Genomic DNA, 27,175 nt, shown 5'->3' with positions numbered 1-27,175 from the left:
TCTACCTGGGATTAATTTAAAATTATAATGTCAGGATACAAATTACTGTAATTTACAGATCGATTTGTTTTTGTGTCGTAACTTCGATTTGCTTATGAGTAAGTTCGATTTATGGGGGCATGTTCAATTGCTTATTAGAAGCGTTTGATATATACCCTGCATCATGCGTGTAGCCTGAAAAAGTGCGTATAGTTTGCACAATATGTATGCATTGTATCTTGTATGGTGTGGAATGAGCATCAGCGTGCAAAACAACAATAAACTCAAATTTCAAAACCATGTCCATTCTCAAGGAGGAGGACCAACGGAGATAATGGTGTATGACAATTCCGGAAGTTTGAAGTACTTGATTATTTATTATTGTCTACTCCACTTTGATTCCCTAATGGTTTGTTTTGAGTCGCATTTTATAATTATCAATTCAATTTTTACCCTTTACTGCATATATCTTGGCTATGACTATTTTCTGCTGTGCTTGAAAACAATTCTTTTGCCGTTCATTTGATTTCCCCCGGATTTACTTACGTTGTATCATTCATAGCGGACATATGCTACGCCACACTTCGCCACACCTTGAAATAATTTTATGCAGACGTCATTAGTATTTGACACGTGATCTATGCCTAATTAACCAATAGGGAGCGAGAAGAGAATGCAGCAACATTCTCAATTGAAGAGAAGCTGTGTTTATGTACGTTCAACTTTGATTTGAGTTAAATTTGGGTATATTGTTAGTCTGCTTTGATAAGAAAACCTACATTTGCACAGTGTAGCAAGAAGAGGTGCTTGGTTTACTAAAATCCTGTGAAGATGGATAACGAAATGAAATATTTAGCGGTGGACAGGCGAAGTGTTGGCGACCCCACTTTGCAAGCGGAATGGAGCGCGAAGAAACTTGTTTGGGTGCCCGACGAAGAACACGGATTTATCCCTGGAAGCGTAAAACAAGAGAAAAACGATGAAATAACTGTTGAATTATCAGGTGGCAAACGAAAGACGTTTAGCAAGGATGACATCCAGAAAATGAATCCACCAAAATTCGAGAAGGTCGAAGACATGGCCGAACTAACTTGCCTCAACGAAGCAAGCGTTTTACACAATCTGAAGGATCGTTATTATTCAGAATTAATCTATGTAAGTTACTTTGTTATTCGACGAATTTAAAACATTCTTTAAACAGCAACAATACAAATTTTCGCGACATGGCAAACAAAAATTTCCAACCGGAAGTGACTCATGTCATCAAATAACGAATATCAAAGTGCTGCCATAATCCTAAAATTGTTGTATGTTTTTATCGTTTTAGACCTACTCCGGTTTGTTTTGTGTGGTCGTTAACCCTTACAAAAGGCTGCCTATCTATACCGATAATGTGGTGGAAATGTACAAGGGAAAAAAACGACATGAAGTGCCACCACACGTTTATGCAATTACAGACACTGCATACAGGAGTATGCTTCAAGGTATTAAAATTGCTTATTAGTTTGTAAATGCTTGACATTCCCTTTTAATTAACTGCCGTAGACATTCCTCGCTCTTGTAATTCCATGGCTGGTGACAAATTTTTGACTTCGTATGTTGTATTGTATTAAGTATTTTCGCGACTTAGACAATTGACGTCGCTCCATTGCCGATGGCAGGCGTGGCACCAGCATTTAAAGTACATTTTTAGACAGCTAAATTCTGTACGTCATTTCCCCATGCTGTTTTGAGCCTTGTTACATCTACATAGTCAAAGCATATCGTTTTATGTAAGTTTCAAATTAATAAAGATAAGGACTGGCATTGTACGAAAGTGAATCTGATTGTATATTGTTTTACTGTCGATTACAAATTGATCTTCTAATTGCAATTTGCTATAATTTGTCACTGCGGTCAGAATTCAGGGTCTTTCTCACAGACTCACACAGTGCCATTCATATAAGAATATTTCTTGTCGAAAATACTTGTTTCTACGAAACATGATCGATTAGGGTGTGCGCGATATTTCTGATAAGCTAATTTAAACAAATAATATGCATTAACTTGTTTACATATATTTAATTCGGGCACTTTTACATTATATACTTTTCTTGATACTTTGGTTAATTGATATCATTCAGCAAATTATATTGCTTTTAAAGGCAACTTTTAAATTCGATGATGGACGTGATTAGTTTGTTATGAATGTAGTTAAGTATATTGGGCTGAAAATTGTTTAACATTCAAATGCACATTTCTAATTCAAGTCTATTCTTTTAGCAATTATCTTACCTGACAAACTATGTCCAAATATACAATATATATTTATTTGGGGTTATTTGTCTTTCAGATATTTTACACTTTTATTCATTTGATTTTGAAGTTTATAGCGGAAACGAAAATGGCAGTGTTTGTGTGGCAGCATTAGATTGTCAAAATAGTTCTGTTTCCTGTGACATCATTTTCGAAATTTTTTGTCTTTTATTTGTGTCATTACGGGGCGTATTTTTTGGTAACGATTTCTCTCACAGGAATTGTTCATTTGCATTTTACATTGTGTTGTCGAAAGTTGATTTATGGAGCATTTCTTATTTGGTCGGCTATTGATCTTAATGTGATTTACATCTTGAGTTTTTTAAATTAGGTTATGATGATACTTCTATTAACAGCAGTAAAACTGACAACACCTTTGCAAATCTGCTCAAAAATCTGTTACTAATAGCCCGAACAACTAATTTGTTTATTGCATTCAACTGAACCAAGAAATACGAATATAATTTTATTTTCAGTCCCAGCCAGTGGTTTTAATCATATCAAAAGTTGTTCACTTTATATAAACATGTATATTCCAATTCATTTTTGTTGGTGTTTTTTTTTATTATCTTGCTGATTTAGTATATCTTGTAGCAAGAAAATAAAGCCATTGGCAGTTCTGAAATAATGTTTTTGTTTTATACTACATTTTTAAACAAAGAACATCAAAATAACTACACCATACATACTTAATACCCAAACTGCAGAGAAGGGCAGTTGTGCCAAGGAGATTTGTCAAGTGACAAGTTTTCGTGTCGCCAAGTTGTTAGTCTGAAAACATAAAATATGACACTAGGCATTCGATTTCATTTCTACCCATAATCACCACCTTTCATGAAATGTTCCAGCTTTCTTCCCCCAACATTTTTGTATAAACAAATGTCTTGTTTGAGAAGGCCAAACTGTTAACAAATATGGCATGACTTGTGTCAACATAAATGTATGGTACAACCTTCACAGTACACGAAAATGCAGGCTTAGTAGTCATGGTTATTATTAATTATTATTTAGGAAAGTAGTTCATAGGATTGCTGTGTTTTCTGCATTTGTGAAATCAAAAGTATCAAGCAAAGCAATTTTGTGTGCTTTCAGGACAACCATAGCTTTTTCCCAGCAGTTTTATATTCTTTGGAAATAGATAATAGAACTTTTTGTGTTATAATGTTCATTTGTTTTTTTCTTTCTTTGTAGAGCGTGAAAACCAATCAATTCTTTGCACGTAAGTTTATGTTCTGATTTACCATTCCAGATTTATTTTCTCAGTTTAACATATTACGTAAATGTTTGCCTTTGTTATCTTGTGTTCCAGTGGGGAAAGTGGAGCAGGAAAGACAGAAAACACAAAGAAAGTCATTCAATATTTGGCATCGGTTGCAGGACATAGCAAGGCTGCATCTGCTTCAAGTGGACAGGTTATTATCTCTTAGATTTGATTAGTATCCATAGTCTGAGTTATAACTAATGTATTGTTTTGCAACTTTTATGAACCGTTCCCGATTTTATGTTTTGCATTCAGATTTTCCATTTCTAATTTATGTGATAACAATTGAAAAAAACTTTAGCCGATCTGAGTATACTCAAAAACAATTGAAGCCAATCTTTGATACGTTTGAGCATTCATAAATATGACAAATGCTTAGATAAGTGACCAAAGGATAGGTTTTGAAAGTATTTGCTACGATCCCTAAACACATTTGCATTTTTTATATTAATAGAAATCAGGGCTCGAATTAGGAGAAAAAAATCAATTTGCAACTTTTTAAAGCGTGCATCTTCTGAAATTTTATATTATAATTCTGGCTGTAACATTGCTCATACACATGCCTATGTTTGAAATTTTGCAAAACAGCAGTGGAAAATAACAGCAAAACAATCATCCAGATAATCTGGTCGAAGCAATTTTGATATGGATCAATAAGCCAAACGTATAGTTTAACACAATCTTCAGGCAAAGGATTAAAAGATTTGAAAAAAATTTATTAGCTTTCGTCTCATAATATTTTACCACGGTCTATATTTGACTCATTAATGTAACACACCAGAAAATGATATGTTGAATGTTAAATGTAAAAGCAGTTAATGCAAACTTCTTTCACATCAAAATATTCAAAGTTTCAGCGTCAACTATACAAAATCTGACAAAGTGTACTGTGCTATATTTAGAACGACAATGTTCTGGTTATTTATATTTCAATGGAGCATTCGTTGCTAAACGGACAAAGCATAAATGGCAGGCGTATTGAATTACATTTTTTATAGATCTCCATTTAAAGAATGTCAAAATTATGCTTTAATTGTATTTTTTCAAATTCTGATTTGCAATTTATTCGTCTTCGATTCACTAAAGCACAGAATTGGCTCGTAATTTGCAAATTGCGATGTGCTAATCCGAACCCTGGAAATAAATTTCAATGTTAAGAAAACTACAAATAGTAAAATTATTTGTTTCATATTAAAGACATGTATTTGTTTTTCGTGTTTTGTTATTTACTTATGAGATTTAGTCATGTGAAAGAGTTTTTTGTTAACGGTTGGTAATTTTGTGTTGAGAGTTGCAAATCTTGTCAAAATATGAGACTGCAATGACCATACTTACATACGTTGAAACATCGCCCATTAATCAAGGAGTATATTTGCTATTTACATAAATTTATTGCATAAAAATCGTTAACTGATTTTTGGCCCGCCTATGTTTTAACATGCGGTTTCATTGTCTACCAAAGCAATTTCACTTTGGAAATCTCTACATTTGCAAAGCAAATTGGAAGCACATTAATTTGTAGGTACATGTATCTTGACTTTTTGATATTTCAGTTAAGCCAAAATTAGCAATTAGAGTTAATGTGTTCATTTCATTACGAACAAAGCTATAGTTAGATGGGCTAATAGTATGTAAATATAAGAAAATTGCAGTTTTTTCATCAGTTTTTGAAAGAACTTATCATTTTTCTCTTCATTATTAGGTTGAACTTGAGAAACAGTTGCTTGAGGCAAATCCAATTTTGGAGGCATTTGGTAATGCAAAGACAGTGAAGAATGATAATTCTTCTAGATTTGTAAGTGTGTTAGATATTTTTGTAAAAATATGCTTCAATCTTGTCAAAACTGCACATGATTAGCATACGTTTTTGCGTGCAAGATTTTTCTGACAAAATATGTCCATTATGAATTGGAAGCAGTGAAGATTTGATTTTATTCTTCTTTAATTGTTTTACAAGTACATATTTTTGCTTGTTCAAATCAAACTTTGTGTTTTCAGCAATCACTAAAAAATGTTTTGTTTGCAGGGGAAGTTTATCCGAATTAACTTTGATACGTCTGGATTCATTGCTGGTGCCAACATTGAATCTTGTATCCTTTGTCATATCTTCGTGTCCAATAACTTACAAAATTAAAAAACAGAACATTGAACAAGATGCATTTTTTTCTTCTATCAATTAAAATTATGTTATGCCTGACCAGAGTTCAAGCAACGTGGTGGAGTTTTAGAGAGTTGTCGGGAATGTTGTGCGAAAAGTCGACTTTGTTGAAGCAGAAGGGAGAATTGTACAAGGCATGTGTTAGAAGTGTTTTGGGATATGGAGCAGATTGTTGGGCGCCGAAAGCAGAGGACCTAAGAAGATTGGCGTCGACGGAAAGGATGATGTGTGGTGTAACGTTGATGGATAGGATTTGAAGTGAAGAGATTAGAGAAAGAGTTGGTGTTGAATGTATCGAGAATTGGGTAAGGCGCCAGCGTTTGAGGTGGTTTGGGCATGTGGAAAGGAGGGAAGAAAGTGCTGAAATTTGTAGAATGTTGCATATGAATGTTGATGGAGTCCGCAAACGAGGTAGACCGAGAAAGAGATGGATGGATGCTGTGAACAGTGATATGAAGGCGATGGGTATAACGAGAGATATGGCGAGAGATTGAGACGTTTGGCGTAGAAAAGTTCATGGACCGGTCATCCCCCCTGGCGGGGATTAATACTGGCTGGTATACAAATGTTGTTTGTTTGTTTTGTTTGTTTTATGCCTGACCAGGAGATTTCATTTCCTCGCTTCAAATTTTGAAAATAGAATATTTGTGACAAATCGGCAGATTTCCTGTTGCAATTTTCAATGAAAAATATCCTAAGAAACACAAAAATATTTTGTGTGAGTAGCTTTGTAGAAAAAACTACATGGAAGTGGTGCTGTTGTTGCTGTCAGACATTTTCCAGCTCGGTGTAAAGCTATTGTAATATTCCAAAGATTTGACCTTAGTCTAGATCAACCCAGGTTTAAAACTTGCTTAGTTTGCCATGTTTAGCCTTAACACCACACAGATCTTTTGGAAAAGGCACGTTGTGTGAGACAAGCTCCTGAAGAAAGATGCTTTCATATTTTCTATCAAATTCTCAATGGAATGAACAAGCAGATGAAAGGTACTCCCTTAGTATAGTGGTCATTTTTTTCAATTGTTATGTACATATGTAAGCAACATGCAGATATGCTTTTATTTTGAAATTAATTAATGTAAGGGATAAGTTAAAACATTTGTATTCTTTCTTGAAAAAACCCAAACCGAAACCATAACTCGTGTGATAAAAATTAATGCCCAACTTAAAGTTCTGATTAGAGCCATAGAAATAGACCAAAAAAAAGCACGAATTCGATTTCCGCTCGGCAAGTCTCTCGCTACAATTTTGAAACCATAACTTACGTAGATAATCTTTTTGTAGATGCACATTTCTAGTTAATGACATGTGTAGTAATGAGTTTGTCAAAAATTCTTCTTTAAACTTGTATGTCATTACAGTAGCAACATGTTGCATAGCACTATTGATTGTTATGTTATATCTCATTTCTAGATGAGTTTCTTTTTGAGGACATTGGACAATACACTTTTCTATCAAATGGAAATGTGGAAGTTAGTGGAATTGATGATCGCTCAGATCTTAAAGACACCTTGGTAAGATATTGCTATTCAAATGCTGAAAAGCATAAATATTAGTTAAATTCATCAGGATGGGAGTTAACTTTAATCTCAAATATGACCTAATTGTACTACTGCAAAAAGACAATTTTGTGATCAAACACTAGACTGAGACTTCTAGAACAAGTTTTCACATGCTTTACATATAGTTGAAACAGAAAACATTTCTAAATGGCTCAACACAGACTATAGGATTGTAGAAATACATACATTTAACTTCGTTGCACAATAAGGTCACCTATTGATACACTTTAAAGATATGATTAATTATAATGGATCCAAATACAATTTTTAAAATCACTTCACTCTTTAAATATAAAGATTGTTGATTAAAGTATAAGTTTGATTTGAGAAAGATAAGAGAAAACACTTAAAGCATATAGCAACTCGCATTTTGCTTTGTTGTTAATTTTTTATGTATGGTGAAAGCATCAGTTACAGATTTGTGCTTGTATTAGTTGTGTAAATTGTTATATATTTTCCATTTCAGAATGGAATGAGGGACATGGGAATTTCAACTGATGAATCGAACTGTAAGTAATTTTTTATAGTTTCCAAATTTTGGCTACATTATCTCTGTTGGTTGATCATTTGTATACCTGTTTGACAAATGTAAAATCTTCTAGCGATATTCAAAGTCATCTCAAGTGTATTACATTTTGGTAATCTTAAGTTCAAGCAAGAAAGGAACTCAGATCAAGCAACATTGCCCAACAATACTGGTACAAACATTGTTACAATTTGCTAGAAAACATTTTTTATTTGCTGGTTAATGGGTTTTATTGTTCATTATTTCACATAAAGACTTACTTCATCTTTCTTAGTGGCACAGAAAATCTGCCATCTTCTTGGTATCCCCGTTGTTGATTTCACGAAAAGTTTGATTCGTCCCAAAGTCAAAGTGGGTCGTGAATATGTACACAAATCACAAACAAAAGATCAGGTGAGCTCAGTGAAGGTTTTGAAATCTATGTCAAATTAAATGTTTTGCAAGTTGCAAATGGCAAAACAGTGTTAGGTTTTTGCACTATACTTTGTATAGTGAAGGAATTTTTGACTGTAACTGTTTCTACAATATGCTTTCTTTAGGCGGAATTCTCATGTGAAGCTCTGTCCAAAGCTCTATATGAAAGAATGTTCAAGTGGATGGTTCATCGCATCAATAAATGTTTGGATCGAAGTAAACGTGATGGCACGTCCTTTATTGGAATACTTGATATTGCTGGCTTTGAAATTTTCAAGGTAGGCTAAATGCAAGCATCTTACTTCATTCGTTAATATTGATTTGTTAACATCAATGTATGTTGACAAAGAATCTCAATCAATGTCATCTTTAGTGCTTCTGATAGTGTCTGGTGGATAAAATGTTTTATGTTTTAAAAACTTATTTCTTGTTTTTCAGCTAAATTCCTTTGAACAACTGTGTATTAATTATACGAATGAAAAATTACAACAGCTTTTCAACCACACCATGTTCATCCTTGAGCAGGTTTGTCTTTTAACATCTTTAGTTTTTTTTATATAAGTGAAAACAAGTGAGATGTCTGGTCAAATAATTTTTCGTTGGGCCTCTCTCATTTTGGGTGGAAAATTAGTTTGGTTGTGTTCTGCTGCCCCCTGTCAAAATGGCTTGTCAAAATGATCGATCATATATACATATGCTTGCCCAGACAAATGCAAAAAGTAGAATTTTTTGCTATACTGTTGTTCTATAAGTATTTACTCTTGTTTTATAGGAAGAATACAGAAAAGAAGGAATTGAATGGAAGTTTATCGATTTCGGTCTTGATTTGCAGCCTTGCATTGATCTGATTGAGAAGGTACACTGAGGGATTTTTGTGTTTGTCATGTAGTAAATAAATATGCACTTTGATTTTTGTTAATATTGTAAACTCTATTTACCTTATTGGATTATATACATAGTTGAAAAAATGTAGATTTTCTGCAAAGGATGAATTCTTGAGTCAGTTTTATGATTCTCGTTTCACTTAGAGTTGTATAATATGAACTTTAATAATAGGTGTCTCCCCTATGTAGGTTACACCACTTTCTTAAGTAAAGTGTTCTTGTTCATCATGAGTTTTTTTTCATTAATTTCCAGCAAGTTGGTGTTCTTGGTCTTCTGGATGAGGAATGTTGGTTCCCCAAGGCGTCTGACAAGAGTTTTGTTGAAAAACTAGAAAAAGAGTTATCCCAAAATCCCAAATTGAAAAAACCAGATTTCAGATCCAATGCAGATTTTAGTATCATTCACTATGCAGGCATGGTATGTGTTCAACTGGAATTAATATAGATTTTAACCATTTGTGTAGGATTGTAACCATTCACTCCATTCATACATACCACATTGTCACCATTCATATACATAGATTGTATGTAGCAATCACCATCTGATCCTAACCATCACAATCTGATTGTAACTATCTGACCATCACCATTCATGCTTCGCCATAACTGTTTATGCTACCATTACAATTCATACTTGACTTTTATCATTCATACTTTGCAACTAATTGCTACTGTTGATGCATGATAATGGCTTTTTTATTTGATTGTTACCAATTCATCCCTTACTGTAACATTTCGTAACCACAGGTGGATTATAATGCTGAAAAATGGTTGATGAAGAACATGGATCCTTTAAATGATAACATCGTTACTTTGTTTCAAAATTCAAGTGATTCTTTTGTCTCTTCATTGTGGAAGGACACAGGTGACCTAAGAACGCTGAAACTGCCTCTTTTGTTGAAATATGGCAGTAATTGTTAAGGTATATTTGTTCTTTTCACACAGAAAACATCGTGAGTCTGGGTGCAACTGGAGGTTCTGACTCACCATTTGGATCAAAAGTCCGAAAAGGAATGTTTAGGACTGTCGGTCAATTATACAAGGTACGTACGTACATAAGACGTGTGCTGATAGTACGTAATTTTCGTGGTTTGTGTCAGCGGAATCTCTTGTATTTTAACTATTTTTATTCGTCCTATATAGGAACAACTTACCAAACTGATGGATGTATTGTCGAACACCAACGCAAATTTCGTCCGTTGTATTATTCCTAACCACGAGAAACGGGTACGTATGTGCTGATTATTTAAAAAATTGAATTTTGGTTTGTAGGAAATAAATAATAATATATTATAAATATTATAAATAATATTTTGTAAGAAATAAATAATATTGACGCGATTCAGACATAACTGCATGAAAACTTTAGTGTAAGCTCACTTGTAAGAGAAGATCAATTGCGAAACGCGGATATCACCTTTTACAATGTTGTCTTTCAATGTCTTATACACGTTTTTTCTGGATGTAATGAAAGTTTTCAATTCGTTAAGTCTACAGCCTTTAATTGTAGGTGAAATTTTTCGTTGCAGGCAGGTAAGATTGACTCTCACCTGGTTTTGGATCAATTGAAATGTAACGGTGTCCTCGAAGGAATTCGTATTTGTCGTCAAGGTTTCCCAAACAGAATTGCTTTCCAAGAATTCAAACAACGGTGATTATTTTTTCAACAGAAATAACCTTTTCACAAAAAATGAGCTTTTACGTTTTGTTTCATTTACAAGCGAATTTTCCTTCTTTTTTTTTTTTTACCCAGAAGATATTTTAGGACTTGCTCAAAGCAGTTTAAAATGTTTTCTAATATACTTTTGTTTTTCACAGTTATGAAATCCTCACTCCCAACTTGATTCCTAAGGGATTTATGGATGGTAGAAAAGCTGCCCAACAAATGGTAATTATTAACCTGTATAAGTACATACGTTTAATCCATTGTGCAGTGTATTACGAGTTGCCATGATCATAGAAAACTCGTGTAGTGAGATGTTTTTATATGTTCAACTGCTGTATTTAAACGCCATGAGGTCGTCTTAACTCTTTCAGCCAAGTTGTTTTTGAAGTATTTACTAAACTTTGGGTTTGTGAAAAAACTACCAAGATTTTTTTTGGCTATATCTTGCAGTCATCAGAGTGTTAACTAAAGTCGCCCATAGCATTAAAAGAGACAGGAACTTCACTGTCGACAACATGATAATATTTATAATCATAATTATCGTCAATGTGTCGTATCAACAATTGTCCAATTTACTACTGCGAGCATTGATAGGGTATTTAAGATGCTAATGTTTACCATGACGATGATATGAGTGAGTTTGAATAAAACATGTTACCTCATGCCTAAATACAAACATGTTACCTCATCGTATCATGATTATCTTTTGGAACAAATCTTTTTAAGAATGTGTGTCAGCCAAGATGCATTGCGTGCTTTTGTTCATGTTTCATTTTCGAGCTTGCAGTACACTTAATTCAATTTCGTCACTACGTTGTGTAATTTATAAGAAACGTTAGCAGAAAAAAACATTAACACTCTGTTTTACATCATTGATTATTGTATGTCTAAGTTGCATGGACTACTTCAAAAAAATCCGCCATTTTATCCACTCACAAATTGGCCGCGTGATTAACGCGCAATGCATCTTGGTTGACACATAATCATATTTATGTGCCCATGGCTGCATTACTTTTAATAAACTAAGATAAGGTTGATTTCAATTGTAAAACCCGATGATTTTCCTTTTGTCAATAGTTGGACTTTCTTGAACTGGATAAAAACAGCTATCGCGTTGGTCAATCGAAGATATTTTTCCGCGCGGGAGTTCTCGCTAAGCTCGAGGAGGATCGTGACACGAAGTTGACCGAGATCATTACGATATTCCAAGCATTCTGTCGTGGTAACCTGGCCCGTAAGAACTACGAGAAACGAACTCAGCAGTTGAACGCTATCAGAGTACTACAGAAGAATTGCTTGAATTACCTGAAGCTTCGTAACTGGCCGTGGTGGCGTCTATTTACTAAGGTAAGTATTTATTTCCCTCTGGCGTATATTCAATAGATACATTTTATCTAGTGTCGAATTAATGAAGTTCATAATCTAAGAACAAGGATTATGAATGCTCTGGACTCGAGAATGCCTTACCTAGAATTCGCATTTTGAGATCTGAAATTTTAATGTGATATCTGGATTTATGAATCTATGTCCGGATGAGTCATCAATGATAAATTGATAGATTTTGTTTATATTGGTTAATTGGCGGTATTAAGTCAGCTAAAGTACATATGATCATTGTTAAGAGAAATTGATTTGAAAATGTCTCCATATCTCATATCTGCCAAATCTGTACTTTATAATCATCTGTGCAATCCTAAGTCAACATTTTCCATACATGTTTCATACATACACTGCGTGTCAGTATCATATGCAGACAAATATTATGGTTTGCAATCTTGATTTTGCTCCATGCTTGTCCCGCTCTTTCTGCAGTCTCAATCCAACAACTTGCTACTCATCAAAAGACAAACAACAAGCGATGTTGAGAGAGGCCAACCCTTTAATGAATGCGACTAACTAATCTTTTCTTTCCCGTCTTCAATTTATCTTTTTCTCGTTAAAACAGGTGAAACCTCTCTTGGACGTTACGCGTCAAGAGGAACAGTTAATTCAACATCAAGACGAATTGAAGAAAGTGTCTGATAAACTGGAAAAGATCGAGGGACAATTTAAGGAACTTGAACAGACGCATGCGCAGGTGAGCGAAGAGAAACAGGTACTCGCCGAGAAACTTGAACAGACGCAAGAAGCGTACGTCGAAGCAGACGAGATGCGACAGAGGTTGTCAGCAAAGAAAAATGAACTGGAACTTTTGCTTGAAGATCTTGAAGCAAAGGTAGAAGAAGAAGAAGACAAATCTTTAAAACTTGCAGATGAAAAACGAGGCCTACAGCAGAACATACTGGATCTGGAGGAACAGTGAGTACATTTGTGTATTTTGCTATCTCCTGCATGTATATAATTTAAATTTTATAGTCAACACGAAGCAGATGATTGTTTACGTTGGTTGTGTACTTCATGTTAGCTACGCAGGAAGATATTATTTTTTGTTATTTTTACATATTCATTATTTTGCATAGTCGTTCTACGTACATTCCAATACTTAGAGAAGTTCCAGGGATTTTTTGTGATCAATATTTAATATCTATCCTTACACACGCTAGGGGCTGCTGTTGGCTATCGGCGCAAGCTTGACTTTATTCTTACTTAACCATTACCAAACCACCAAATACTAACTTATCTAGCTACAAACTCGTAAGGCTATTAAACACGATAAGCAAAATAACTAAACAAGTTCGGACAACGCGTCTATATAACGTACAAACGGGTGTGTGGAGGGAATAGCACGTCAAACAAGGCGAAGCAACAACAAAAACATGCTTGCCGACCTGCACCACCCGATTATTGTGCAGCCAACTTGTGGGAGAAAGCATTTTCCTCTTATTTATTTCCTCGCCCGGCGGAAACCCCTTTAGTTTGGGATACAGTCCAAGAGGTTGTTTACGTAGCTGGCTTTATCCTCATTCATCAGGATATTTTCAAAACTTGCTTGAAGCTTAACTTCGCCAAAACTTTAGTAAGTGCATTTCAACTTACTGTCGAGGAAGAAGTCTGTTTTGGTTGAGTCTGTCTTTATTTTTGTTGGGCAATGTTTAAGTATATTAGTTTTGATTATATTTAGTTCAATTTTTTCTCTCTGTTAACAAATATTCGACTGATGTTTTCAGACTTGACGAAGAAGAAGCAACCAGACAGAAATTACAATTGGAGAAAGTTCAAATCGAGGCAAAGCTTAAAAAGTACGAAGAAGACTTGTTGTCATTCGAAGATTCCAACTCGAAGGTAAGTTGAACTTAATAATAAATAAATAGATAGAAGAACTTTTTTTACACACGCTGACCCCGACGACCGAATCTGAGTTCCACGGCGGGCGTGTGAAGACTATACAGGAGAATTATGAAATTTTGAGAGAAATATACTATTACATTCAAAAAGTAACAAGCTTATTTTAGTTAAATGAATTGAATTTACCATTTTCTCTCGATCAAAGTTAGTGTTGATTTTGTTTGGAATGAACAATTAAATCAGGATTCAGAACAGAATTCCAAAAAGGGACGTGCGAACAATATTTTTAAGAAAATTGAATCTTTTTTAGCTTGGTAAAGAGAAGAAGCAGCTTGAAGAAAAATTAGCTGAAACAATGACGCAACTACAAGACGAAGAGGACAAGAGCAAAAGTTTGGGAAAGATCAAGGCGAAGCACGAGGCAACTATCACAGATCTTGAGGATCGCTTACGTAGTGAGGAGAAAGCACGACAAGAGTTGGAGAAAGAAAAGAGGAAATTACTCGCTGAAATAGCTGAACTTCAAGAGCAACTACTGGAGGCAAAACAAAGAGTATGTAGTACTTAAGTCTATAGTGTACAATAGAAAAGCAGGGAGGAGTGAAATATGCTTTTTATTATGTACGCAAGAGAAAGGAGGGGTGTTGGTGTGACCATGTATGCATAATTTTTTACCAAGCCAGCTTTCATCTTATCAGACTGCTCCTCCCTTGTTGAAAATGTTGCAGTCCGTGAAAGCAAGTAGGTTTGTGTAAGTGTACCTGAGCAGATTTTGTGAGAAATTACCATGACTAGTCACCTTGAGAGATGATACTATTTATGCATGTCCTACCTTAAAGCTCATTGTTTCTACTTGTGTTGGTTGTCGTAATGTTGTGTGAAACAATCGACTTTTCCCTTCAACGTAAGATTACGTACATATCAATAAGAAGTTGTTTTATTTTCCACATATCAATATGTTAACTAAAGGAAGTTGAATTTCCTTTTATCTAAAATAAATAATCGAAGGCCTCGAATGTTTGAATTTAAAACTTGAATGTCGTCGACTTGTAATTTTTGATCATATCTCTGTGAATATTAGCTCACTATGTGTCTTTCTCAGAAGTGGAGGTTGAATTTTATCTGCAGTCCTGGATAGACTATTACATTTCCATTTCAAAACTCTTATCCCCCCTCCCCCTTGAACAGCTAATTGTTATAGCGCTCGTGCAGCATTGAATGAATGCATTCCACGTGTTTTGTTGATAGATTGAAGAACTTGAAGGTATGCTGACAAAGAGAGAACAAGATGTCAACGAAACTAATTCAAGGTTTGTGTGTCCAACTCTTAGTGGTCACTTTAATATACGTAGGGATGGCTTCCTAGTTAGGTTATGATTATCGTTAATTAAATTAAGCTGTGCGTGACTGTGCTATTTTAGTCGCTAGACCTCAAGATGTATAAGACGATAAACGTTCACTGTACTTATCACAGAAATAAATTGATTTTCACTCTAGCAAGTAAAAAAATGCGAAGTTTTATTCACTCTGAAAACTCGAACGGCATTGAAAGCAACTGTTTTATTACAAGTAAATGGTAGTCAGTTGTATTGAGAACTCAGTTAGATGTTTTTTATTGTGTATAATTTCAGACATAACTATAACACAACTGCGCATGTCAATTAAATGCTTAGCGATGTTATTGCCTTTTGTTTGGTGTCCAAAAATGTGAGAAAGAAACCCTGTTAATAGAACAATTACTAACAACATTTTCATGTCTTTGTTTAGGGTCGATGCCGAGACCAACAAACGTCTTGGTCTTGAAAGAAGCATTCGAGAATTAGAAAATAAAATTGAGGAACTGACAGAGGATCTTGACGCCGAGAAAGCATCTCGTTCAAAGGCCGAGCGACAGAAAAAAGAGATCAGTGAGGTCGGTACTCTTTTCGTTGTGTTTGTTTTTCTTTGAGATGCAGGTTTACTTACGTAATCTATTTTTAATTGAGACAGCAAAGAATTATATAAAGCACTAAGAGCTACGTAGTTATTGTCAATGTTCTACGTAGTTATTGTCAGTGTTCTACGTAGTTATTGTCAATGTTCTACAGAGTTATTGTCAGTGTTCTACGTAGTTATTGTCAGTGTTCTACGTAGTTATTGTCAGTGTTCTACGTAGTTATTGTCAATGTTCTACAGAGTTATTGTCAGTGTTCTACAGAGTTATTGTCAGTGTTCTACGTAGTTATTGTCAGTGTTCTACGTAGTTATTTATCAATGTTCTACAGAGTTATTGTCAATGTTCTACGTAGTTATTGTCAATGTTCTACGTAGTTATTGTCAATGTTCTACGTAGTTATTGTCAGTGTTCTACGTAGTTATTGTCAATGTTCTACGTAGTTATTGTCAGCGTTCTATGTAGTTATTGTCAATGTTCTACGTAGTTATTGTCAGTGTTCTACGTTGTTATTGTCAATGTTCTACAGACTTATTGTCAATGTTCTACGTTGTTATTGTCAGTGTTCTGCGTAGTTATTGTCAGTGTTCTACATAGTTATTGTCAATGTTCTACGTAGTTATTGTCAGTGTTCTACGTAGTTATTGTCAATGTTCTACAGACTTATTGTCAATGTTCTACGTTGTTATTGTCAGTGTTCTGCGTAGTTATTGTCAGTGTTCTACATAGTTATTGTCAATGTTCTACGTAGTTATTGTCAGTGTTCTACGTAGTTATTGTCAATATTCTGCAGAGTTATTGTCAATGTTCTACGTTGGAATTGGATAACCTGAATCCGAACTCGAGGAGTCTATCATATTAATTTTATATTCGACCGCAAAATACTTTTAGAAATATTTTATCAAATTGTCGACTTGTTCGATTCTTCATAGCATCCTGGGCCTATAACCTGTTAGATGTAGAGGTTTCACGGAACATAGACAAAATCATAATAAGTTTAACTCATAATAATCGAAAATAAATTTTAACTTAACACGTGCTCTTTCACAAGGCAGAACAGTCATAAGTACATTGGTTACGTGATTAATAATCTAGTTGAGAGTTATACAATATGTGATGTCATTTCCTTTTTAACATCACTAAAAACTAGTTGTTGTCAATGTTCTAGGAATTGGATAACCTGAAATCAGAACTCGAGGAATCCATCGACACGACAGCAGCAGCGCAGGAAATGAAAACAAAACGAGAACAAGAACTTGACTCGCTGAAGAAGAGCATTAACGAAGAATCTGCCGCTCACGAAGCCGCCATGTCAAACCTACGACAGAAACATTCTACTTTAGTTGAAGAACTAAATGTGCAGTTGGAGTCTACGAAGAAGGTACGTATGTATGTATGAAACATTTACGTAGCAATTTCTTACTATATAGTCGAGATAAGACTTGTACTAACAGTGTGCTAACGTATGCATTATCTGGCGGTTTTCACATAAAAGCAATTCCTTAATGGCATCGATGTTTTAGTACAGTTTTGGGGAACATGCCACTTCGATTTTAAAAGGGGAACGGTGTGCTCCTAAGAAATCATTCAAGAGAAAGTGCGTTTCCCTCCTGTTTAAGAAGGAGAACAGTTTCCCCCTTTAGAGAGCCAACCACAGTATAGTGAATATACAGTAGAGACACTCCATTAAATATTTTCATGCCACACATATTTTATTACGCATGTGATTACCATAGTGGCAGCCAGTCAATTGTGTTTTTTGACCAACATAAATGATAAAATGGCTAACGGCAGCCACTGGTCTAATTAAATATACAGCAGCCAGTTGCACAGGGAAGTGTACCTTTTATATAATTCCTATACTGTGGATCCAACCCAGGTTTCACAAATGTATGGTTCACCTGTTGGGTAAATCACGTGTGTGATAGTGGAGTATACAGAGCTAGAAACTATTACAACATTTTAAGATGGTCACCAGTTGTATATTACATGGTACTTGCACCCAACTAGCCACGTCAACCTTACCACGCCCTGTTGGCTACGTCCCAACCACCACCATTTGTAAAGCGCGATGTTCAACTCAGAACACCAAAGTCTATTTGTTTCAAAATTTAAGCTGACTGCAAGTCTCTACGTTGTTTTTGATCTTAATTTCTTTGATTAAATAGAGTAAAGTTCAACTGGAGAAGGCCAAAGCGAAATTAGATTCAGAAAATACGGAGCTTCAAGAAGATCTTCAGGCAATAAGTAAGGCGAAGTCTGAACTCGAGCGACGTGTGAAGACCCTGGAGAACAGTCTCAACGAGGCGAACGCTCGATTAAGTGACGACGAGAGACAAGTCGCCGATTTGCAGTCGTCGAAAACGAAAACCGAGAAGGAAATGGAAGCGATCATCAATCAAATGGACGAAGCTGAAGAGAAATCGCGAAATCTCGAACGGGAGAAATCTAGCCTGACTTCACAGTTGCAGGATGCACAGGTAAATGTGTTATAATTTATTGAGGGTAGGTGTCCTGCATTTGTTATCACGATGTGGTTATGTTTTTTGTTGGTCACCGTTAAAAAGCTATTGATGATAAGGTATTAAGGTACATTTATGGTACATACGTAAGGTTTATTTAAAACACATAGATGTACTTAGATGTTCTTAAGGGATATAAGGCTACATTTAAGGTATACAAAGTTATATATAAGGTACTTGCATGCAGTATATTTATGGCACTCAAAGGTACATTAAGGGATATTATTAAATTTCCATGATATATGTTGAGTTCCTGGGGATAAATTGTTTAGGTTACGATTTACTTTACTTTTTTGAAACATATAAGACCTACGTAACATATTGTACATTGTGAACATCGTCAAAGTAAAATTGGCTCCGATTAAAGTTACGTAAAATAAATCCAGGAAAATAACTTATAACTACTTTTGTTTTACATTATTTTTGTCAATTTCAACAACCAATTATCCTCACAAAGATGAAATTCCACTGAAAAAATAATGCCTATCGTTCTTGTCTGTATATGAACTTTACGTGTTTATGCGTAGGAGATTCCCGATTATACGCGTGCGCACTTTAATGTATTGTGACTCATTAATTTGCATATCACAAGTTATTGTGTTTTTACTTCTTTAGGAAGCAATAGCAGACGAAACACGTCAAAAACTTAGTGTCAGCACTAGGCTTCGCGATGCTGAATCAAATCTTCAAAATGTTGAATCAGAACTCAGTGGTGCAAATGAAGAAATTCGTATTTTACAACAAAAACAAGGCGAACTTCAGTCTTCGGTACGTTTCTATGGGTTTCTGAGTTGTTTTTTAGCTTATTTCTAGCAATCAACATTATTGAGTTTTGTACTTGTCTGTCAGTCTCGAAACTCTGGTTTACTTTAGAATATCAAAAAATGGCTATGTTGGTATGTTTTGAAACACAAATTTTTGAAACTAGATTGAAGATATTTTGCTCACAAAGAAGCAGTTTGGTCTTCTCAACATTGTTTTCACATAAATGTTTCTACCAAAAATAAAACGACGAGAGTTGCATTTAAGAACACGTGAATATTTAGTATCCGATGTTTACACAAGACTAACTTAAAGTGTTTGATGCAAAACTTTATCACGAATTTTTTGATTGTATTGGAAAGAAAATATAAAATGACTATATAACCTCTTCAGTAGAATGACCTATTGTACTTTTTCTAGAGTTAAGTTTTTTCTTTATGCAAATGACGTCGTTATGACATCACCGTGTATAATGACATTTTAAAGGTCCTCAATTTTCCGCATCGTTAAATGTTTGATGTGTATGTCATGAATACATGTGTTAATAAATGTTTGTAAATATCCCCAAGTTAGATATTTCAATGCTGACTGTCGACAAGAACTACTTTTTCCTAATATTAATTATGAAATTTGAAGTCATAACGATGTCATTTGCATATTGAAGAAAACTTACATATCTCCAAAGAGAGAAGAAATTAGCGTCATTAAGTCATTTTATATTGCAATCAAAAATACCATGGTAAAATTTTAGTGTTTTTAACTTTTAGATTTCCACTTTCCAAATGAATTTGAAAAATAAAGATGAAGAGATCGAAGAGCTTCAAATAAGCAAGAAGAAGACGAGCAAAGAATATGAAGCTCTGCAGACCGTTGTCGACGAACTACGTGCCAACAATAGTAAACTGGAAAAGTCGAAGAAACGTCTGCAGGAAGAGGTTGGTTAAATCTAGTTAAGTTCTACTTTTTCATTTGTTTTTTATTTATCTATATTGTGTTTGTTTTTACAGTTGGATGACTTGAACATAAACGTCGATAGAGACAGAGGACGCGTGTCCGAATTGGAGAAAAAACAACGAAAATTCGATGCGGTAAGTTTCAAATGATTTTTCACTTCTCCTAATAATAATATAGTTTGTACGTAGCCAATATGAATAAGTGAATCAGACAATATAGATGAACAAGACCTATGCCGTCCATAGCCATATCAATTCTCTAGCGTAGCGTATTTTATTGTACATACTTCTAAGCATATTATAAATCATGAACCAGGGATATATTAAAGCAATTTACTATTACCGGTACAGTACCTCAACTTCAACTAGGTTTTCAAACTTAATGATCCTTTATATTTATATTTTCACACCATTTAGTACTCCTCGAAGTTATTGTAGCAAATGTTAATATAACGCCACTGTTAAAATATTAGATACATAACATGTTACATATATGTAACGTCCATACTAAAATATTTCATATTAAGGATGCTAAATTTGTACTCGAGGTTGTCATTAAAAATGGAATTTATAGTTTTTTCTTTGTACTTGTTGTTTAAACTCGTGAATATCGCTGTGGCTGATTGCAAAATACAAAAATATATTCGAGTTTTAATTTCAAAAAAAAAAACTCCCCGAAAAAAGTGTAGTATGTATAGACTGAAGTGCTTGAAAATATCCCTGCTTGAACATATAGATTTATGACGGACCTGTATTAGTTCTCTTCTTTTTTTTCAGTTTTGATGTTTTAGTTTTTCTGTATATTCACCTTTCGTTATTATCATCTTCTTGGCCAACGTTCTTGTTGACTAATTTAATATTTTTTTCTATAGCTTCTCGCCGAAGAAAAAGCAAACTCGGAGAAACTTTCTGCCGAACGCGATGCTGCTGAACGAGACGCAAGACAGAATGAAACGAAGGTAGATAATGTTTTTTAAAAATGATGTAGTTTACTTAAATTGTACTCGTTGATTTATAGAGTGACGACATTTTGATCTCCGTTGAATACTATGTTCAGAGTTTAGATAGTGGTTCAAGTTCTTCAATATCCTTAAATGTCGATTTGACGGGCACTTAAAAGTCTTTAAAATATACGTGTAATTAACGAAAGAGCTTGAGAACTGCTTTATCAAAAATATGAAATAACATTAACCTCATAGTGTCCACACATTACTAAACAAGATTTACGTTTTCGAGTTAGTAAGTTTTATAACTAATTTTGTTGAACTACGTATATAAATTTGAACTCGTAGACTAAAACAACCAATTCTCATAAAAATTTTGGACAATCCTCAACATAGCATCATAAGTAAATGCGGTGAATTGCCTTCAAAATTATCATTGCTTTCGATAGAAAGTTTATAAAAAAACCCTTGTTTTTTACTTCATTACTGCATAAACTCGAGTGCATTGTAGCTACGTATAAATCTTACTTCGGGAGATTCGAAAACAATGTAATTAACAAGCTCAAAGTTAAACGTTAGCATCTTTGTACCTTTTGTTTTTATGTACCATTTTTCTCGTTGTTTAGGTTATCTCGTTGACTCACGAACTAGAAGAGCTTCAGGACAGACTTGCCGAAACAGAAAAATTGAAGAAAACACAACAGGTAAGATGGCAGTGAAAATCTTCTAAACCAAACGTGTTTGACGAGTCACGCTTCGATATATCTATTGTTTAAGAATACCTAAAGCAGGTTGCTCCAGATTTAAGTTTGGTATTATTGGACGCTTATGTGATCAGCGCATGCGCTAAAACTGCAGATCAAGAAAGGCAGATATTCGTCGTAATAGCTGAATAAGATGAACCAGAGAGCGTATTTTTTAAGCAATGAAATAACTTCAAATCATTGTTGTTTAGATGGAACTGGAGGCTCTCATGGAAAGCAAGGATGACGTTGGCAAAAATGTGAGTCCATATTCTATGATAAAACTTTTATTTGGCGAACCTCGAGGTTCATGCGGTAAAATACCAAAATAAATTCATCTTACATTGATGGAGAACAACAAGTCATCTTATGGCTACGTTTATTGGAAGAAAAAATACTGTACTATTGTTTACTTTACGTCCATGTTACTGTCAATCAAATTGTACGTTTCATGAAATAACTGCCAAAGCCGTACAATAAAGTATACTATGTGTTTATACACGTATGACGCGTACAATGTACTGTATCTAAGTAGAGAACCATAGAAAAGGTCAATAATGATGTCTTTGACCATGCAAATTTAGACCACCTGAATAGAACATTTTCACCATGTTGAGGTACCAATTAGAAAGAATTTCTATGGAGTTCTTTTGTTTGGTACACAAGTATGGCTGCTTCGTCTATTGTCAAGTTGATCCCCAGCGGATGAATGAAAATTATTCATATATCACTTGATTGTGATGAATGAGATTCTATATTATGGACTCCGTGTGTATTTCAACAATAACTAAGAGTTCAATTTGTATGAGAATTTAAGTTGTTTTACTGTTTCTACACGATCAATATCTCTATATGCAGCTGTACTACTTTTCTACTACTTTTCTCTTGTACTACACGAAGCTGTACTACTTTTCATCTTGTTTTCCATCCATCGAAGGTACACGATCTTGAGCGATCAAAGAGATCTCTGGAAGGCCAAGTGGCAGAGATGCGTGAAAAGGTAGAGGAACTGGAGGATGAACTTCAACTGTCCGAAGATGCTCGACTACGACTTGAAGTAAATCTTCAAGCATTGAAAGCAAACCACGAAAGAGATCTTGCTGGTAAAGAAGAGATGAGTGAGGATAAGAGGCGACAAATGATCAAACAGGTACACTGATCGTTGGTGTCCATTCCACACTTTGAGACTTGTTTTGTCTGTTCACAACCGTTAATTTTTGATTACGTTTCTGTTGCTCGGATGTTTTGGAGGCCGATGTTTCAAGTACTTAAAGGGTTTATCTGCTTCTTTAATAACATTCCAAACGCTTGTTTAACTTGAAACTCGGAAATTAAATCTATAGAGAGTATAATGTACTTCAACCTTTGAATTTTAGTTGCGAGAAATGGAAGTAGAGTTAGAGGAAGAGCGAAAGTCTCGATCGAACGCGCAGAACGCGAAAAAGAAACTTGAACTCGATGTGAAAGACGTCGAAGAGCAACTGGAAGCAGCCAATAAGGTGAAAGAAGACAGTATAAAGCATCTGAAGAGATATCAACAGCAAGTTAAGGATCTGCAGAAAGACCTTGAAGTCGCTCAGTATTCACGTGACGAGCTTGCTGACACTGCACGTGAAAATGAGAAGAAATTGAAGAATCTGGAAACGGAGTTCTTGCAAACGCAAGAGGTTTGATATTTTTAAATGTTATTTATATGATCTCGGCTAATCGTGAATTTAGTGAAGCGTGAAACGATTTTGAGACATTGAAATAAGTCGAAACTTTAAGCGTGAGAAATACTATTTACTTTGCTTGATGGGTAACGTCTGTTTTAACTAAGGCTTGAACTAGGAGAATTTGCTGTTGTCATTTTGTAAGTTTTTTTATATTTATTAAGCGCGCATGCTGCTGTAGATTTGTAAAATGGTAAATAATGGATCGTATCAATTTGCCAAAATCATTTAACGTTTCACGGAATTCTGGCTAGTTGTGCTGATGTAATCAACCTTTTCACAAGAATTTGCCAAGTCGAATGTTTCCGCTAAACGTAGTTGGGTTATATTTTAGGATCTTGCCGCAGCCGAGCGTGCTAGAAAGACTTTAGAAAACGAAAGAGATGAGTTGCAAGAGGAGTTGTCCGGCCATTCAACATCACGGTAGTCGAGAGTTAATTTTGTCATTTACAACTACTTATAATTAATCAAAAAATCAACATACATTGCCATATTTACCGCAAATAATAGAGTAGAAAACTTTATATCTTTGCAACTGAGATTTAGTGAATCAACTGTATCGCGGGCTCCTTACATTATATGTTTTAATCATTACTCCACTATGATCATTTGTCAGCGGCATTAGATTTCCGCCAAACTACACTCCTGCCATTGTATATTTTTTCTCCAATTTATACATATTGCCAATTCTGAAGATTTATGTGTTCGATACATGTTGTAATGATTCGTGCTAGAGCTAATGGGAAAGTACAACGAAGCATTCGCAATGATATAAAAGTGGCCTTATTTAGTTATGCGTTAATTTCATTTCAGATCTGCGCTTTCTGATGAGAAGCGACGTTTGGATGCGAAAATCTCCGAAATTGAAGAAGAATTGGACGAAGAAAGAGCTCAGAATGAAGTGCTTGAAGAGAAAGCAAGACGAGCACAACAAGCAGTAAGTTGAACTTGTTGAAAATTCACTTTTCTTACCCTACTATTTCCCTTGTAGCTATAAATAAACTTTAACAGCTTCGTGAAACCAAGTAATACCTACTCAATGTACATGATGATTTTTCAATACTATAAATTATGGTCAAGTGTGCATATATAGTACTTGATTCATGATAGAGCAGCTGGAATTATTGTTTTATGTATGAAACGGGGGGTGTCTTAGAAAACCTGGCTATGTAAGTGATAGAAAATTTCCATTCAAAAATATCGTAAGGAATGAAGATTGGACTAAGTGTTATGGATTGGGTTATTGGGATGTTTATTCCATCTGAAATTCTCAGACTTTCGGTGTGCATTTTGACTAATAGCGTAATTTACTACTTTTTACAGTTTTTTACAGACATTGCTTAACTTAAGCGTACTTCTTATGTTTGGTATAATGTGGTGTTTACCTTATTGTAGCTGTGCTAGCGGGCACCATTTATAGAATGATCTCAAATCGTTACTCTTTGTGGTGTAATGATTGTACAATTATGACAGCGAATAACGTAGTTTCGTCATTGTAACTTATCAGGCGGATCAAGCTCAAAATGAATTGAACTCCGAGCGCTCCAACTCTCAGCGATTGGAGAACCAACGTACTTCGTTGGAACGTCAGAATAAAGAACTGAAGACGAAGTTACAGGAACTTGAGAGTGAACTACGATCAAAGACACGTGGTGTTATCCAAGGTCTTGAAGCTAAAGTTGCAACATTGGACGAACAGTTAAATGCTGAGGCAGCGTAAGTAGACAATTTTTTTGTAACTTCCTGGTGTGTGCGAGGTGCATGTCTACGTTGCCAACTGATAAACCAATGAAGTCTGTTTAAGTTTTTTTGAATTTGTTAAAAATTACTCACCCAGATAAGTTGTACAAAGTTTACACTGAACCAAAATGTTTACGTGTTACATTTTTGCTAATTTTGGAATGTCAACCATCACGTGATAATCATGTTTTCGCTATAAGTGTTGTGCTGGCGCTTAAACTTGATGTTGTTAACATGTCGTTGGAGTTGAGGCTTCATGATCGCAACCTCGTATTCTCTTATAGTGATCGCGCATCCTTAGCCAAAAATCTTCGCAAATCAGAGAAGAAAGTGCGAGAAATCTCCATCCAAGTCGAGGAAGAACGTAGACACGCTGACCAGTACAAAGAACAGGTAATTTTTATTCATTATATACACAATTTTGCATTCATGGTGTTAAGTTAAGCAGGAACAGCTTTTGACCCTGTTTTAGTTGGATATGCTTCACTCACCCATGCCTTTGATGGATAGATGATGTACATCCAAGTTGTGGATTTTGCCACCAATATGAATGTTAAATTTTGCAATGAGTTTTTTGCGTAAATGGCCATGCTATCATTGTCTATTCTTGCTTTAAATCTCCGCTTGACGTCTTAAAAATTGTATTTTTGTGCTCGTAAGAAACCCTTGAGTTGTGATTCAAAATTTGTTTATACCAGTATAGTTTAACCCTCCAGGTCAAAGGTTGTTAATAAGCTTGCAAGATGTTTTGATGTAAATGATGATCGTCCAGGTTAATAAAGTCCTGAGTTTTTGACTCTTAAGATGACTACCCCTAAGTTTGTCGAAACGTCAGTCAACAACAACAAAAACAGTCCTTCTCAGGACTTTATTAACCTGGACGATCATCATTTACAAACATATAACGATACTCCCGGGTTCAAACCATTTACTTTATGTTTATGATGCAGTAGATACATATCTTTTTCCGTGAAAAAAAAACTTTCATACGTGAATTTAAATTTTTTTATTGATTTTGTTTGGTTTTTATGAAGCTCAATGCTGAAAGTTCTAACTAATAATTATATGCTATGCTTTTCTGTTTTTCAGTACGACAAGACAAGTCAGAAACTTCGTCAGACGAAGCGACAATTGGACGATACCGAAGAAGAATTGCAACAAGCGAACGCTTCGAAACGAAGATTGCAACGCGAAGTTGATGACTTGAACGAATCACAAGAAACTTTAAATCGTGAAATTTCCACGCTCAAGAGCCGTTTAAGGTAAATGGAATAACCAATCAATTTTTTGGTGTCCTTTCGAGAGATAGAAATGTAATGTGATTACGTTAGTGTTTGAATTTATAGCTTAGATAATAAATTTGAGCTCTTGTGAAATAATTAAATTATTGTAATTTTCTAAAGATTGTCAGTTATGTCACCCTATTGACCATACATCTAAATTTAGGTCTCGAGGTGGTGGTGGTCGTAGTGGTTACGACACTCCTCCAAACCGCTTGAGAGGACATCGCGAGAACTCCATGGAGAGTACTGGGGGCGACACCGATCCTGCACATACTGATGATTAATGATTGTGGGCTCAACAACTGGAATTCTCTTAATTGAAAGAAACTTTTCTAGTTTATTGATTAATTTACTAAAAACAAAGCCGTGTTCCTCAAATTGCTTTGAATTATTTGTTAGGTTGTACTCTTCCTATTGATTAATTTATATTTTTCTGCATATCACCGTTAGTTATAGAACTTACCCTAAATTTCAGTACGTACATTCAAAATCTTATAAACCGATGCTCAAAATATTACTTTGATAGCGTTTCTGTTTAGTTAAATTTACCAACATAGTTGTATGCAATACTTTATGTAGCACGAATTTTTGAATTAAATACGTCATTTATATA

The 27,175-nt window shown here is 34.8% G+C and overlaps 1 protein-coding gene across 1 annotated transcript; it reads left to right on the top strand.

Moving 5' to 3' along the window:
* The first annotated feature begins 635 nt into the window (after positions 1–635).
* LOC124448338 (myosin-10-like) lies at positions 636–27,175 on the top strand. Its single transcript, XM_046999347.1, has 42 exons — positions 636–1,134; positions 1,307–1,463; positions 3,466–3,493; positions 3,584–3,686; positions 5,238–5,330; positions 5,562–5,625; positions 6,582–6,680; positions 7,107–7,207; positions 7,722–7,764; positions 7,858–7,953; positions 8,056–8,174; positions 8,321–8,473; positions 8,634–8,720; positions 8,968–9,051; positions 9,333–9,497; positions 9,827–9,944; positions 10,025–10,122; positions 10,223–10,306; positions 10,609–10,730; positions 10,898–10,967; positions 11,823–12,092; positions 12,691–13,043; positions 13,853–13,967; positions 14,281–14,523; positions 15,219–15,280; positions 15,738–15,882; positions 17,072–17,284; positions 18,072–18,383; positions 19,041–19,193; positions 19,955–20,122; positions 20,195–20,275; positions 21,013–21,099; positions 21,711–21,788; positions 22,040–22,087; positions 22,765–22,977; positions 23,204–23,494; positions 23,874–23,962; positions 24,353–24,476; positions 25,047–25,255; positions 25,564–25,672; positions 26,369–26,541; positions 26,726–27,175. Exons 1-42 carry the CDS (start codon positions 811–813, stop codon positions 26,844–26,846), a joined length of 5,865 nt encoding a protein of 1,954 aa, XP_046855303.1. The 5' UTR covers positions 636–810; the 3' UTR covers positions 26,847–27,175.

Source organism: Xenia sp. Carnegie-2017, unplaced genomic scaffold (assembly GCF_021976095.1).
Source record: "Xenia sp. Carnegie-2017 unplaced genomic scaffold, XeniaSp_v1 HiC_scaffold_23, whole genome shotgun sequence".
In the NCBI taxonomy this organism is placed as follows: domain Eukaryota; kingdom Metazoa; phylum Cnidaria; class Anthozoa; order Malacalcyonacea; family Xeniidae; genus Xenia; species Xenia sp. Carnegie-2017.
The sequence above is the reverse complement of the archived record's forward strand: the minus strand, read 5'-3'. Positions and strand labels throughout refer to the sequence as shown.